Genomic DNA, 12,562 nt, shown 5'->3' with positions numbered 1-12,562 from the left:
ATAAATATAAAGTTTCAGTTGTAAATAGTACAGGTGTTTATTACAGTTTACAGTTACAGTTTATTTTCAAATATGCAGTTGGAAGATAACAGAAGATAATTGGGTGATGAGATGTTTCTCTTTGCAGGACTGAAGCCTCGGAAGTGCATTTTCTGTGGAGAGTCGTTTGGAACAGAAGTGGAGCTCCAGTGTCACATCACCACCCACAGCAAGAAGTTCACATGTCGCTTCTGTGGCAAAGCTTTCCATGCCATCTCCTTGCTAGAGAGACACCTGCGAGAGAAGCACTGCATCTTCGACGGCAGCAACATCACCGGCAACGGAGGTGGTACCGGGAGCAGCGGGAGTCAGAACGGAACGCCCAACGGCCTGGCTCAGACCTCCAAGCGGGGAGGAGCAGGAAGCGGAGTTGCAGGAGGAGCAGAAAGAGCAACAAACGCAGCTGCTGAACAAGCGGATCTGCAGAACATCCTGCTGAAGAGCGGAGTCGTCGGAGGAGGAGGATCGTCGCAGGCAGGCGACACAGCCAACAGTCATGAGGCAAGTGGTGGAGAGGAGGAGCTGGACAACTCTGAGCCCATGTACGCCTGCGATATTTGTGGAGCGGCCTACACCATGGAGTCACTCTTACAGAACCACCGACTGCGTGACCACAACATCCGGCCGGGGGAAGATGATGCAGGTAAGAACTGTGTCTCCTCTCCAGTGTGTTTTTGTGAAATTTCCAGGATTGAATTTTTGATCATTCTGAGTTTTTCTGTTTTCCAGGTTCCAGAAAGAAGAAGGCAGATTTCATTAAAGGGAACCACAAGTGCAACGTGTGCTCCAGGACGTTCTTTTCTGAGAGTGGGTTGCGTGAACATGCTCAGACACATCGCGGCCCTGCGAAACACTACATGTGTCCGATATGTGGAGAGCGTTTCCCATCTCTTCTGACTCTCACAGAACACAAGGTATGAGCTGATCTGCAGCTCCGGGTCTGGGTTTGGGTCCAGTTAATGTGTTTCTTTTTTCTTTTTTAAGGGCAGATCTAGTATGCTCACAGGTTACTGCCTGATAAAGATGTTTTATTTAATCTAATTGAACAACCTCATTCATCTTTTATTGCAGTATGTAATAAAATGTAATAAAAATGAATTCAGTGGGTATAATTAGAAAAACGACTGGTTTTACCACTGAGCTTCTCGGCCGTTAATACTTTGTGTAGGCCCTTATGTCTACACAAAGTATTTCACATCTTCACCTCTTCTGAACAAGTTTATCTTGCAAAGTGAGAAGGACATGGAAGTAAAACATCTCCTGAGCTCGCTGTTGGAGAACTGCACCAAAGAGTGACATCTTGAGCACAACAGGTCTCCGTAGCAACCATTAGATGATATCCTCCTGCCAACTGGTTGTTTTTGAGTGACTTCGTTTCTGTCCTGCCATCACAAACATCAACATGTGGAATGTGCTGAATGCTAGTGGAGCCTAAACTGGGACTATGAGATTTGGTCTGATGAGGCCTGTTTCTCTTCCAGTGGCCCTGAGAACCTTGTTAATGTTCATGGCAGCATGAAGTCTTTCAGTACCAGTATATTTTTTTAAATCAGGTGCAAATTGTGAAAATCTTGTATTTTAGCAGGATAATAATACCAGACATGTTTCTAAACAACAGAGAAGATGTTCAGCGGTCACAGAATCTGTCTTCCATCTCAGTGCCCAGATATAAATCCTGTTGAACACCTGCAGGTTCTGAAAGAAGAAGGTCCTACTGGCAAAAGTGGGTTGGGCTAAATATTAACAAGGGCCAATTAGAACAAATGAAAACAATTATTTCTTAAACTTTTTTCTTCACTGAAATTCCATTCATCCATCAATCCATCCATCAGCACAGCTGATGCAACTACACTGGTGTATGATTTTAAAGAATCCTTATGCACAGTCAGTAGGTTAGTCTGATGGATGTAGAGAGGCATACTATTTATTGACATTAAACTGTTTGCCTGATGCCTGACGGACCTGTGGCTGAGTGAATCATATCAGACAATAAGGCTGAAACTGATGCACAGAAGTAGATTTAAAACAAAAGCTAAAAGAAAGAAAACGGTGGGATGGAGAGAGTTTGAAAGTTAATTCAGTTAAATAGATTTTATGCATTTATGGGTATTGAACTTGCAAGCGCTTCTCTGTAATCTGTTACCCTCTATGTTATGAACATGTTTCAGACTGAATTAGATAAAACAAAGTGACTGTACTCTGCATCGATCCATCATATACCTGCTTATCCTAGTGAGAGGCGGGTAAAGCCTGGACACGTTCATCACAGGGCAACACAAGGCAGACAGCCATGCAGAAAGACACTAAGCTGGCATTCGCTGGCATTCAGTCTGAAACAGGCAAGAAAATACGGGTTTATTTTTAAACAAACTTTAGTTTAGCTTTAGTCTGTGCAGCTGTGGGTCAGGGGGAGGACTTGTAGTCTGTGGTTTGAACTCCCCCAGTCTAAGAAGTTACCCTTAAATTGTTTCTGTTCTTTGATAAATGGGTTTTGTACAGGTCTTTTATTAGTACTCTGTTAATTCCTGGGTAAATTCTTTTCACAGGTGACCCACAGTAAAAGCCTGGACACAGGGACCTGTCGGATCTGTAAGATGCCACTGCAGAGCGAGGAGGAGTTCATAGAGCACTGCCAGATGCATCCTGACCTCCGCAACTCGCTTACAGGCTTCCGGTGCGTCGTCTGCATGCAGACCGTCACCTCAACGCTGGAGCTGAAGATCCACGGCACCTTCCATATGCAGAAGCTCTCCTCTGGCTCGGCGCTGGGAGCAGCCGGAGGCGGCAATGGTGGAGTGGGCGCAGGGAGCGGCTCGGCCTCTTCGTCCCCCAACGGACAGCTGCAGCCGCACAAGCTCTACAAATGCGCCTTCTGCTTGAAGGAGTTCAAGAATAAAGGAGATCTGGTGAAGCTGGACGTCAACGGACTGCCTTACGGTCTCTGTGCTAGCTGCATGAGCAGGTAGGAAGGGAGATCACCAACCCATATGATGAGGAGGGAGTATGCTTAGTTGCATGTTGACACAGTGCAATTATAATTATGTTCTATAAATTGTAATTTCATATTTAATCCAATTAGGGGAACAAATGGCCAGAGTCCCAGCCAAGGTGGAGGAGCAGTGATGCCCGGGGCAGACCCTCAGGCAGACAAGGCCCTGACCGGGCTGAGGTGTCCTGAGTGTGGCGTGAAGTTTGAAAGCGTTGAGGACCTGGAGAGCCACGTGCAGACAGATCATCCAGAGGTCAGCCCTGAATCCAGCACAGCAGGAAAGAAGGCTGAGGCTTCACCAGCACCCAAGGTGAGATGGAAACTTTAACAAATAACTACAAACGTTTTATGACATGAGTTAAAATACTGAAAAACAGGCATCTAAGGGTATAGTTTTATTAATTTTAGTTGTAGTTATGAGCAGTCAGAAGGATCGTGATTTAGAGGATCAGGGTGAAATTCTAATGTAGGATTTAAGCTAAAAATGAGTCAAAACAGAAAACTGTTCAGGGAGAGTTAGGACATTTAAAATGGGGTCCTGCTGAGAGGCCGTGACATGTCACTATCTAACCTGTGGCATATGACTTGGTGTCTTTGCTTTCATAAATCAGAGCTTACTATATCAGCTAATGAATAGTCAGAGCAGGCCTGGTCTCAGAGCAGATACCTGATTTCTAATTTAAATGTTACAGTGTTAGTTGTTTTTGCAGATGGTGTTTAATAAACCTTTACACCACCTTCACATTTGCATTACACACTTATTTACATAGATGCCTATTATTTAAATTAAATGTAACTGAGCATGCATTTGTACTTGTGTGCTTGCATGCACTATTTGAAGGGCCTCGCATTAAATCCCTGATTTAGTTGTTCATACCTAATATAGATTTGAGAAAGCAGTGGGTTGATTGTGGAAAATAAAGGGAAGAGAGAGTAATGTGTGGGTTAATTGCTGTTGATATTGTAATTGCAATATCTAACAATATTGTGCATCCCTAATTTATCCCAATCCATCACTGTACGGACACCGATGGCTGTTGTTTGCATTCAAGCGAAGCATACTACACCACTCTCATGTATCTAAAGAATTCCACGCCAAAGCAGTGCAAGAATGATTACACAAAAGAGCCTAACGATCCGTCTGCTTGTTTTAAATCAGAAGTGTTCTCAGTGATCTATAGCAGCAGTGTGGAGTGGGTCACAGTTATCCCCCCCACTCAACAGGAAGTTACTGGAAATCATGCTGGGGTTTGGTTATCATATCATGACATCCAGCTCAACAGTGCTTTGCTCCAGGTTAGTCCTTTCTTTATTTTAAATGGGAAATTATATGGAGCAAAAGGTTGTAAGGAGTAAGTCAGCCAAAGACTCAGCCATATTTCTACAACCAAGCCATTTTTTACTATAAAAAGATATTAAAGAAAACACACACTTGTACAAAAATGATTGATTTTCTTGTCAAAGTGAAGATATTCAGGGAGTTATCTACTGCAGGTAAGATGTTTGGTGCTCATAACGTCTCAACAGAATCCCGCTCTAAATCTTCCCTTCAGTGTAGTGTTGGGTATCTGAGCAGGAGTCAGCAGATGGAGATGTTTTCAGAGAGCAAGAGACAGTTTGTGTCAGGTGTTGTTGCGTGTTTCTGAGGTGTACATACGTGTGCGTATGTCTGTGTGTGTCAGCCGGGCCCCAGAGGGTCCTGCGTCTGGGCCGAGCTGCAGCATTGTGGGCGCTGTTCGCTCTACTTGATATTGACAGTCAGGCTCCCCGGGACCTGCTGTTGTGTTTCTAAGTGAGTGAGTGTGTGTGTGTGTGTGTGTGTGTCAGTTCCCAGGGACTCACTGTCTTACCTACACCTTTGTTTCTGCTTAGTCTAACAGCACAAAGCAGACAAAGTCGGATTTTCTTCTCTCTCTGTGTGTGTGTGTGTGTGTGTGTGTGTGTGTGTGTGTGTGTGTGTGTGTGTGTGTGTGTGTGTGTGTGTAGTGACTGTAGCAGAGTGAAGCGGCAGAGGGAAAGTGGAAGTGGGGCCTTTGTGTATTTTGTATGTGTTTGTGCATGACTGATCGCTGTGTGCAGTGAATGGATAAGCAGAGCTCCTCAGCTCTCACTTTGTGACTCATCCTGGATTTTCTGCATCTTCTTTTCTCTCTTTTGTTCTTACATCTTTCTGTAACATTTATTCTGTTTATTATTAATTCATTTCAGTTTTAGTCTCCATTTTAGTCATTGTGCAGCTGCAATTTTACCCAAAATAAATCTATTGAGGCAAAACAACCCCAGAAAAGGTGCAAAACACACAGTAGCGATAATGTTTTGTGTCTTTGTTTTTCTATTCTAGAAAAAGACCTACCAGTGTATTAAATGCCAAATGACGTTTGAGACGGAAAGAGAGATCCAGATTCATGTGGCTAATCACATGATCGGTGAGTAAAACATTTTTTTTCTGTGTGTGTTCTGGCGTTGGGTCAGGTCTGATCCTCATCTCTGTGTTGGTTCTGTTCATCTCTGACACAGACATGTTCCTCTAGAAGCACAATTCATGCAACACAAACAGAGATTCACAATGTTTGGGACAAATAAGATGTCTTCTTTGGATTTCTGGGTTGTGCAGAGTAGCGGCTGTTCCTTTAATAATTCCTGAGAGATTCAAATCTTAGATGTTTTTGTATTAGATGCTAATATGAGTTGATAAGTTCCTCAGTTGCCTGGATTTTCTTTTGCATTTAGCAAAATAAGCACACATAAACATGATATTGCCAAAAGTATTTGTCGGTCTACTTTTACATGTACATGAACTTTGATGACATCCTATTCTTTATTTATAAGGTCTAGTTTGTTGATGGACTCACAATTAACAGCAGTAGCAACTTTAACTATTCTGTAAACATCTTCCACAAGGTTTAGGAGTGCGTTCATTGTTGGATGAGGAAACCAGAACTGCAGCCTTTGCTCTAATTCATCCCAAAGGTTGAGGTTGAGGTCAGGACCCTGTGGAGGACAGTCAGGTTTCTCCACCAAACTTTATACACCTGCAGCTATGGAAGTGACTGGAACACCAGAATTGATTGATTTGGTGGTATGAACAAGACTTTTGGTAATATGGTGTATTAGCACATATATTAGAAACCTAGTTCATTCTGGGAAAAGGTTATACAGTTGTTTCCACGCAGCACAAGTTCAACTAAAACCCATCTTTGTAATTTGGATGTTCTTTTAAGAGCATCCTGTGAGACGCTTATTATTTTTTTTCTTTACTCGCCACTAATTTGCTGCCTTAGCATCCCTGTCGTCTTGGAGATTAACGAGGTGGACTCTCGAGTTGTTCTGGAGGAAAAAGTTCTCTGCTTTCCACACACACACACACACACACACACCTACCTGACAGGTAGAGGCGCTTATTCACTCCGAGGTGGCTGCACACGTTTGTGTGTGTGTGTGTGTGTGTGTGTGTAGGTGTGTGTGTGTGTAGGTGTGTGTCTGAGCTTTCTAAGTTGGCTCTAATGCAGTTGTAGAACATCTTACTTCATGTAGCCAACAGCCCCATACTCATACCAGATGAGATTTAGGTCTCAGGTGGACATTGAAAACTGCAACAGTATTGCTTTGATAAGTGATCATTAAAAACTTGGAACCGGTTCATTGTGGACCCCATTAGAATTACTGAAACTCTGTAAAAGTTTATGTTGGGCAGTAAAAATAAAGTTCTGAAGTGGTGGAAAAATGAGCAGAAGCAGAGCTGACTGCACATTTTATAGATCTTTTATAGACCTTCTGCACCATTGGACGGTTCTGAAGACCAGATACAAAGGAAGTTCTGGTGAGACCAGAATGCTTTCAGGTCTGTTTCTCACAACAACAAAAATAACTTCAGTCACAGAAGTTAATAAACATTCAGTGTTAGAAACCTTTTTAGTTCGGGCTGGTATTTATTATTGTCAAAATGTTTTCGTTCTGGGATGTGACAGCAATAACTAAAAAGAGAATGATTACTTGTTAAATCCTAAAAAAATAAAGGTTAACATTCTGTTACAAAGACCCAACTGGATGGAAGGATGGATGGATGGATAAATAAAAATAAATAGATAAAATAACTATAACTAAATTAAATTCATAGATTAAATTTATCACAGCTGAATAAAAACAAACAAACTAATCAAAGATTAAACAAATCAACCTTAAAATAAAGATGAGTGGTGTCCTCTTAATTCTGTCTCTTTATGTTCTAAAAGTCAAAATTCAAAAAACATTACTGTCCCCAAAAGGCTTTAAATGTCGTTGATTAAATAAATCATGAATATCTCCATTAAGTGAAATAATACGTTCTGTATGTTTATATAAATAATTCAAACATGCAGAAATTCATTTATACTTAATGCGGGCTTCACTGGGCTGCTATGGACCGTAAATGTTAACAGAATGAATGTGTATTTGTTAAATATATACCTGTAGATATTTATCTATAGATATAGATATATATATCTATATATATCCGGTTGGTCAGGGCATAACAGGAAGGTTTACTGTGACATAAATTAAAATTGAGATGTGATTCTGCTCTGAAACCGAAAACCCGATAGACGGATGGCAGAAAATCGATAAAAACAGCCTCAGTTTCTGTCTTAAACTTTTTTCATTCCTGCCTTTTCTGCTCCTTCCATCTTAATGGAAACCCATCCTAATATCATCAGATAGCTCTCATGTTTGTCTTACATCTCTCCTGTACTCATTCCCTGATACTCCTCTCCTGGAGCTCCACACACATACATATTAGTGGCAGTTTTGGGTTAATTAAGGTGGTAATTGTGTGAAAACTGAGTCCTAGTTAATTATTATTGAGGCAGAATGTTTTAAGAACTCACTATTTTTACATTTCAGTTCCTCCTCCTCCTTACGCTGACAGTGAAACAGGATTATTTCCCTCTGCAATGTCGAGGAGATGACTGTCAGTTTTTTTGTTGCATCACTTTGTAAAAATACTTCCCTATTCTTTAACCTGCAATCAGCTGAGTGGTTTTCCGCTTCAGGTACTTTACATCTACTTTCTGCAGCTCAGCTTAAAAAAAACAAAAATAAACAGAAATTAAGTGAGGAGGAAAATTAGGTTTGACCTGGAAATGCTAATGAAGAGAACCTAAAATTACCTAAGAGAACCTAATTGTCAAGTGTTTTTGTTCTCCTTGCTGTAGGTTTTCATCAGTCTGAACTTCAGGTTTATATTATGAGCAGAATTTAATCCACAGCTTCATTTGTTCTGATGTACATTAATGCCCAAAACAGTAAGCTTCTCAGTGCAGCACGTCCAAGTCAAATCCTCAGTCAGACCATCTTCAGATAACTGGGATGCCTCTTGGCTTTGGATTTGATCAGGATGAATCAGAGCAAAGCTTTTCAATCCAAATGTCTGCATTTATGGATACCGAATAGTTTTTTTACAGCAATATAAGTCTATTAGTAACAGCATCTTATGTAAGTCTAATTAGGAAGCTTTTGATGCAAACAATAAATATTCCACTTTTTCTTTCATTGTCCTTTAGAAATATTATTTCTGCACAGTTAAAAGTTAAAGACTTCACTTGTTAGTCTTCAGATGCATGAATAATGTGTGTTTTCATGTATGCAGCAGGGTATAAATGTGCAGAACATGCACCCCCTTCATAGCTGGTTAGCAGCATCATGATGGTGGAAATATTTTTGATCCAGTTATGTCCTTCTCATCATTCCTCTCACAGAGCTCTCAGTTATCCTCTCTGGGAAAGTGTTACTGTCAGCAGTTTCTGACATCATGGGACCATATGGTCCACCCATGCTCACTTTGTCAGAACCCACCACATACGATGACCGAGTCACAGGTTGTCGAGCTGGTGCTGCTGTTTCACCCTGATGCTTCTGATTCTTTCTGATTTTTTTCATGTTTGGTGATGCATTTCCAGCCCTACATGCATATTACTGACCAACCTTATTGTTGCATCTCTTGCACCGCCCGGTCCTGTTAATAACACCATCACTACCATCCAAGCAAGTAGAATAGGAATGGACTAGATGGGTTTTTCAGATCATTTTTTAATTCCCTTATCTGGTGTTGCGACCAACTAGGTTTATTTGGACTGGCAAGCATCATCCTAGCTGGGCTACTCACAGAATAAAATATAATTAATTTTGCATGTGGACAACAAATGGAACTGCATCCAAAACATCTGCATAGGTTAAAATGTTTTTCTAAATATAAGCAGTGCCTGAAATGATCAAATTTATCCCTGATTTTCATCTCCTTCAAATCATTCAAGAAAGTACAAACCATGAAAAGTTCTTCCCAACATCTTGGTTTTCTCCCCATGCAACAAATGTAACTGAACACTGTAATTTCTCTATCAGCTAACTCTGGTATAATAACAACTGGATGCCATATGTGCAAAAGTCTTGAGGTGGAAGGTGTTCCTGCCGTCTTTTAAACTGCTCCTGGTTGTCTGAAGGAAGGAAAAGATAAAGAAATTAAAGGTGGTTTAAAACTTTTGCTCACTGTTTTTTTATGTCCCCATTTATTTTGGATTTCTGAATTATTCTGACGAGAAACGGCAACACACTGACTTTACTTCATCATCAAACTGAGGTCCTTAAATTGTTGCTGGTTCCCAGTTCAGATTCCGCCTGATTGGACCCTCACGCCCCGTGTGTGTTCTCCCTAACTTAGGCTCCAATGTTAATTAAACCACCATGAGGCCTTTAATCGGAGACCAGGAGAGAAGAGCAGCACAGCTACAGGAGGGGAAGGAGGCAGGAAGGTTGAAAGCAGCAAAATGGAAAAAAACATCCTCTTTGTGAACTAACTCTTGAATTACAAAAGTTTCAATTAATTTTCTCTTGTTCTTTTTACATTTTCTTTTTTTAGACATTTTTCTTGCTTGAATGCTCTTATCTTGCTTCTTCTTGATATTCCCGTGTAGCTACACTCGTTGTCTTTTGGATCTCGGAAACTTTTTTACCTCCAGCTTAACAGTGTTTCATCTGCAGGCTGGAAAACTAGGAATTTGCTAATTCTTCTGCTTATGAACCAGTCACCTTATTATCATTAGCAACATAAGCCAATAACAATCTCTTTCTTTGCATTTTATGAAAAGAGTAAACTACAACTAGATGTTTTTGCAGTAATTCTCCCAACATATGGGGTCCATGTGGGTAGAAAATCAGCTCCAGTCTGGACCCATTTTAATTTCCTGTACTGTATATGTTTGCTGAAGAAACATTCTGTGTAAACTGAGGGAACCATATGGGCCCCTCATTTGTTGTGCAGTTTGAGATGATTTTCTGAGATCCAGCTTAGACTTTTGTAGATAACCCACTGCTATGGGCCCACAACTCATAGGAGTGGGTTCCATACAAGAAGCATGTTGTAAGCCCACACCCAATGAGTACCTCTCCAGTCCATATGGGGCCCTCATACAGACGTTGGCTGGAACTTTCCACCAAATTAATGAAGAAAAAAACTAGAAGAAAACATATTAATCACCACATCTTTTATGACGTTTTCTACTTGGTTGGTTCTGAAGGTCGAGCTTGTTGAGGGATTTAGTTCTTCCATGTTGCACCCGACTTCAAGTTGGGTTTTCATGCTTAAAAATCGAACTTGTGAGTGAAATGCAAATGAGCAGCTGACTCCTTGTTTAAAGTTTTTGCATTTTATTTCCACATTTTTACAAAAATAACAAAATAATGATGATGAGCAGTGTTGCCTTGCAGCAAGAAGGTCCTGGGTTTGATTCCCGTTCGAGGGTCTTTCTGCATGGAGTTTGCATGTTCTCCCCGTGCATGCGTGGGTTCTCACCGGGTACTCCGGCTTCCTCCCACAGTCCAAAGACATGCCTGTTAGGTTAATTAGTAACTCTAAATTGCCCTTAGGTGTATGAATGAGTGTGTGCGTGGTTGTATGTGTGTTGCCATGCGATGGGCGACCTGTCCAGGGTGTACCCTGCCTCTTACCCTGCTGGACATAGGCACCAGCTCCCCCGCGACCCACTATGGAATAAGCGGTAGAAAATGACTGACTGACTGACAAATAATGATGAATTTTTCAAATGGAAACTTGAACTGTAACTTGGTGATGAATACTTTCTAAAATTGTCTACAAGTAAAAGAGTATATACTATCATATTTACCAAAGGACACAATTTCTGATGCTTTTTTATGCCAGTCCAAGCGAATTGCTCTACCAACGTTAACTATATAGTTTGATTCATGTCCTGATTCCTGATTACTTGTATTTAAAAGTAGCTTTTAAAGTGGATTCATGACATAAAAACTGACAGATGATTTCATGGGAAGAGTTTTCTTTTAAGGGAGCTCTACAGACAAAGTGTTTATGCTGTCTGTCCTTCACTGATGACAATGAATGCAGATTACTCAGCATAAACTCACACACGTAAAGAGCACAGTTTCTCAGTATTTCCATAACCCTGGCTGGTGGTTCGACATGTTGGCTGCAGACAAGTTTCCTTTGGCTCACCTGAGCTAACATTGAGTCTTCAGCTACATCCTGCAAAATAAGCCGACCATTTAGTTCAATTCAAAGCAGTTTACTTTACAGAACACTTTAAAACTTTAATATGTTTTCTTTTGTTGTCGTACAGTTTTCCTGATGTGTCCATGTAGACTGTTTGAGTCTCAGACATTTGGGTCCTGTTTCTGCAGCCACTCTGAAGCATATCCTGACAGAGGATGGGAGCTTACCAATGATCTTCTCAGCTCCACTCACTATCCTCTGCAGGGTTCTCTGTCTGCCATATCCTGCTGCAGTACCAAACTGAGATGCGGGACTTAATCGGTCATTAATTAAAGCAAACACTTGTAACTTTTTGTTGCGCTAACATTGAACTGCTTCAGTCCTCATTGTTGGCACTAAAGCAAACTGTGAACTACTGCAAGGCTGCAAAATATCAGGAAAATATTCACCCACAATATTATTGCTGAAATCTACATATTTCTGTCTTTTTTTTTTAAACAGTTGTAACAAAGTTCCCATCAGTCTTTGGGAGTTTCAGCATCTTGGCCGCTGAGTGGCATTCTTGTGGCCATCTAAGGAAGTTAAAGTCCATCCAGAGGTCAAAAACATGACTGGGATGCAGTATTTCAAGCATGGTGTTTCAAATATAATATCCTGCCAAATATTTCCTCCAAGCAGTCCCTTGCACTTGTGATATTACACACACGGGTGTTGGGATGACAACTGCGATTCAATATATTGTTCTGCTCCAGTGTAAACCTAATCGGGACTTGCTGTGGAGAAAAAATGAACAACCAGAATTTCCTGGTTTCTGAAGGGAAAGAGAAAGAAACTGAGAGACACATTTGTTATTTTTTCTAGATATTATTCATTACATTTTCTGGTTTATTAACAGTTTTAAAATATTTTAACTCTTTGTTGATTTACACACTACGAACTACAAAGCTACGAGTAGCTGTTCAGGGCAGAATAGTTAATGTTAGCAAATAAACATGTTTTCTATTCAAACAGGAGTGTTTCTAGATTACTTGGAGTTG

General features: G+C 40.8%; 1 protein-coding gene across 3 annotated transcripts in view; it reads left to right on the top strand.

The window, feature by feature from the left end:
- znf423 (zinc finger protein 423) overlaps positions 1–12,562 on the top strand; it is a 189,833-nt gene that overhangs the window by 93,090 nt on the left and 84,181 nt on the right. For all 3 annotated transcript variants that reach the window (XM_047351997.1, XM_047351984.1, XM_047351989.1), the window contains 5 exons: positions 128–682; positions 769–953; positions 2,586–3,001; positions 3,119–3,338; positions 5,370–5,454. In XM_047351997.1, the coding sequence (XP_047207953.1) occupies positions 128–682; positions 769–953; positions 2,586–3,001; positions 3,119–3,338; positions 5,370–5,454 (1,461 nt within the window). The remainder of the gene's footprint in view (positions 1–127; positions 683–768; positions 954–2,585; positions 3,002–3,118; positions 3,339–5,369; positions 5,455–12,562) is intronic.

Source organism: Girardinichthys multiradiatus, chromosome 2 (assembly GCF_021462225.1).
Source record: "Girardinichthys multiradiatus isolate DD_20200921_A chromosome 2, DD_fGirMul_XY1, whole genome shotgun sequence".
In the NCBI taxonomy this organism is placed as follows: Eukaryota; Metazoa; Chordata; class Actinopteri; order Cyprinodontiformes; family Goodeidae; genus Girardinichthys; species Girardinichthys multiradiatus.
Note: the sequence above shows the minus strand (reverse complement) of the source record. Positions and strands in the feature narration are given on the sequence as shown.